Raw genomic sequence first — 4,369 nt, 5'->3', positions numbered from 1 at the left:
TCTATCGGAAAGGTAGTGTCTCACTGGTAGTGCCATACTAATTTGGTCTAGATACAAACATTTGATCATGAAAAAACTAACGGTACTCCTAAATTTTTATATGGGAATTGATTTCGGTTGTATTCACCATATTTCAGCTTTATACTTTTTGAGGTGAAACAAATATAAAAACCGAGTTTTATTTAAATCAGATAATATTTGCGCCCACAAGTAGCATGGGCGTGGCAATATACCAATAATCAAAATTTTTGCTAATCCGCCTTGTTCCAGTGTATAAAAAGCATATAGCAAGTTTTAGCGAAATCGGTGCACTTTTACTAGGTATATTTACAGTTTGTTTGGCATCCATCCTTGCGTGCCTTTGAATATTATATTATACAATATGTTCGTTCATACATACATACATCTGTACATACGTACATATATATATCTATGCAATGTTACCTTAGTCGCCTGCATCAACTCAAGCCAATGGCGTTCGCTTATAGCTGGATTTTGTAGCTCAGTGATGGCGCGCAGTGATGCCATCAACTCCTTGAGGATATCAACTATGTAAACGTAGGGCGCCCAATCGCGTATGCATTTATCCAGCGTACGTAGATCGCGCGTAAATTTTTTGCATTCTGTTTCCAATTCATCAGTGTCGATGTTATGCCATGCTGTAGTATGCCATTCAACTATACATGATTCAATGACGTAAACGTAGTCCCATAGTTGCTGCAAATATGTACATATGTATTTATATTGTACAAGGATGTCGCCATGAGTTAAATGGTACATATGAATATGAAAATCAAGGATACCATATAATACATATATCTACTTTGTCATTAATTGTAATCATCTGTGCATATGATATCAAAACTTAAAAATATCAGCTTTAAAAATAATCTACAAATACCCAAAAAAAATATTGAGATCTTTATTCAGTAGATTCAGAGACATTCCAATTTTCTGTTTTATCGGAAAACGTTGTTTCATAACAGTTATTAGATCAGACATATCTATATTTCATTTCGCCTATAATAGTTATAATCAAACGTTTATTTTTTACGTCGTCTGATAACAGTTATTTCCCACCTCCTCTTTTGTTTTCATCATCGTTATCTTTTTCTCCATCTCCGTTTTCGTCAATATTTTTATCGTACAACGAGAGTCGTCTTTATACCCAAAGCAGGTAAGAACAACCCAGTTTTCTCTAAGGAGTACAGACCCATAAGTCTGACCTCATTCCTCCTAAAATCGCTGGAAAAAATTCTTGACAATGACATCAGGGACATTCTGCCGCCTGCCATGGTGGCCAAGACCCAACATGCGTACACTAAGGGCAAGTCCACGGAGACTGCACTAGACTCGTTAGTACAACACATCGAGAAGGCTTTAGAATACAAATCATACGCTCTAGGAGTATATATAGATATTTACCGAGCATTCAGTAATGTCTAAAATGAAGCTACTATGAATAGCATCGAATCAATAGGCGTAGAACCTGCTATTTTGCTGCGGCGCACGAAGGAAGATAAGAGCGGAATAGAACGACGCCATTTTACATTTTTCGGTGGCACATACATTCGGCAATATATATATTTTTCCTCATCAAAAGTTTAATGGTTTTTGGCGAGCTTTAATTTACTGACATTAGGGTGGTACCTACACTAGGCTGATAAGAACTGAAATGTGGTGGGTAAGTGCCTTGTACAACGGTATGGTTTAGATCAAAGAACTTTGTCACAAAAAAACTTGCGGCCGAAGATATCACGAAAAATTCAAAAAGGCGAACTTTTTTGGTGCGGTCTAATGTACCTATTTATATGCTTGATGATTAACTAACCTTGATGCGTTTTACTTCAGCGGCACACAGTTGCAATGCTGTTGGATCTGCAGCGTCAATACCCAGAAGAGCAGCATAGTGAAGATAGCGGCGATGAAGCGTAGCAAAGTAATCTAAGCGCGCACAAACTCTATCGCACTGGTTGTACACATTTTGGCACGGAACGTAAAAGAACTGAAATGCAGGCATGAATTAATAAATAGAAAAATATGTTTTAGAAATAAAAAGGATCCCAGTTTTATGGCATTTGTTAATAAGGGTATTCATATAAACGCGTAAATGTACATAATTTTGTATTGGAAAACCGGGCTATTTACGAGATTTATGCTTTCATGAGGTTTTTAAGCGTTTAGATAATACCATTATAAATAAGTATCACCACATCCGCTTTTGACAACACGAGGAGAAGCTACCTCTAAGGGTACGTTCACACAGAAAGCGGAGCCGAGCCGAGCAAAGCTGTTCCGAGCTGAAGCTTTCAAATTGCTGTAACTATGTGGAAGTGTTCAAAAAATAAGCTTTTTCAGAAGCCTTTTGGAGCTGAAAGCAAAGCAGTTTTTGATTTTGAATTTTCTATTTAATCTTTCAGCTTCATGTCGCTGCCGCAAACAAGATATCAAAATATTCAAACAAAAACGAATTTTACAACCAATATTTTAAATAAAATTGAGCAAATATTTTTGCCGCTTTTCATTAACGATAATTTTTGTGGTATTTTTTGCAGCCGAGTCCATCAGAAAAGCTCTGCTTCGCTTCGTTAAGTGTGAACACCAGCCGCTACGCTTTGTTCAGCTCGGCACCGCTCGGCTTTCTGTATGAACGCACCCTAAGACGCCATATGCTAACCGCAAACCTAATACGGCCAAGTAAAATGATTTGGAATACAACTTTCAGCTCTATTCAAGTATAAATTAACCTCGCAGAACCATCCAAGCCAAACGAAAGTTTTGCTAAAGCCCCAGTGTTCTACCTAAAATCCCTAAATAAGTTCGGAGTAGACAACAATTTAGGCTTATCTGCCGCATACTTCACGACAGAATTGTGGCTTGTGCCCGGCTTTCCACGATCGTTGGCATTTCGCTTGTGCTGTCCGATGCGGTCAAAGTTTCGGGAGTTATCCTTGGAAGCCCACTAACGGGGTGCTGGTAAGAAAGGCATCAGTTAGTTGCTCTATACTGCTATCTAAGTGCTATGAGACATCTACTCTATGCTGTTATATTGGAAACCTTAATGAAGCCAATTACGGTTACATTACGTCACTGTCTGATGGAACTAACTTGAAAAGCCTACTCTTGTTAAGAAGCTGAGGCGCGTGAAATTTGCCTTTATGTACCTTTAAGGGGTTCATTGTAGGGTGGCAACATCTGAAATAGAGGTCCAATAAACATCTTCACAAATGGCTCATGAACACTTCGTAAATCTTCTGAGCTGCCTGATTTCTACAGCGTTTTTCCGGAAGAGGTGGTCTCCGATCATGGTTGGTTGGGAAAGGCCTGACCTCTCTCCCGATCGAGTCGGGGTACTTCAAAACCAAGTTCAAATGGGTCCCAGAATACAGGAAAATTACAGGGAATTGCATGGCTGGTGAATCAACTGCCCGTCTACTCTGTACAGGATAATCATACTTGTAGAATACTCTTTGACAGATTCGCTCAAAGTCGGCTGGGCGATTTTTATTTCTTATATTCATATCGTACGATTTTTTTTTTTTTTTACAAATTTTACCCGCAGTAACCATTCCAGGAATAATCCACTAAGTGGTAATATAATGGAAAACATGCTAAGCTCTAAGTGAACCTCTCGTAGGGCTCCCACCTAACATAATCTTACCTAATTAGTAACAGCAGAATTTATTGCAATGACGTTAATGTTTATTCTTCTTTATTTTATACTCACCGGCAAGCGTGGAAATTGTTTAGCATAATTGTGTAAGTGACACATATATATGGCAATCATGGCATTAACACGTTCACGTTGATAGCGTTGAGCGTCCTCCAAAGCCTCCGAACGGGCGGCAGCAACATCCTTCAAATGCTTCCACTGCAGCGGCAAATGATCGATTTTACGCAAAAGTTGTTGATTAAATTGGACATTATAAGCTTTCAACAAAGCTATAATATCCTTGAGGGGCTTAAACATATTATCTGATATGTGGCATGCTTTCGAATTTGTGCCATAACAGCTAAAACACGCAGCAAACGACGAAAACTCTTCACACCAACCGGCAGTTGTAGAATTGCTAAGCCATGGCTGATAAATTTGGTCAGCTCCTGGTGCACAAAAGAACAGAAAGAAAGTGCATATAAATACATATATATATACAATTTATACAGCGCTTACATTTAGCGTGCGTTCCACGTAGTGCAGCAGCCAGCGTTTGTACAAGTGCGTCCATTTACAAATATGGTTGATTAGTGCATATTTCAGCGGATTCAAGTCGATGCTTAGCCAACCGTTTATGCGCTGCTGGCCAGCCAGTTGTTCGATGGCCTCATGGTGCTCATTGTAGTGATCAATCTGGCAATAGAAAGAGATTAA

General features: G+C 38.9%; 1 protein-coding gene across 1 annotated transcript; it reads right to left on the bottom strand.

Moving 5' to 3' along the window:
- Positions 1–444: 444 nt before the first annotated feature.
- LOC108380186 (dynein beta chain, ciliary-like) lies at positions 445–3,970 on the bottom strand (the record flags this gene model as incomplete). The annotated part of the gene is made up of 3 exons (XM_017636558.1): positions 3,728–3,970; positions 1,832–2,005; positions 445–717 (listed from the first exon to the last, which is right to left on the bottom strand). Coding segments are annotated over exons 1-3 (690 nt in total), but the record flags the coding sequence as incomplete, so codon positions are not given.
- Between the last annotated feature and the right edge of the window lie 399 nt (positions 3,971–4,369).

The sequence above is a fragment of the Rhagoletis zephyria genome, unplaced genomic scaffold (assembly GCF_001687245.7).
Source record: "Rhagoletis zephyria isolate East Lansing unplaced genomic scaffold, Rhagoletis_zephyria_1.1 Rzeph_scaffold_18471, whole genome shotgun sequence".
NCBI lineage: Eukaryota > Metazoa > Arthropoda > Insecta > Diptera > Tephritidae > Rhagoletis > Rhagoletis zephyria.
The sequence above is the reverse complement of the archived record's forward strand: the minus strand, read 5'-3'. Positions and strand labels throughout refer to the sequence as shown.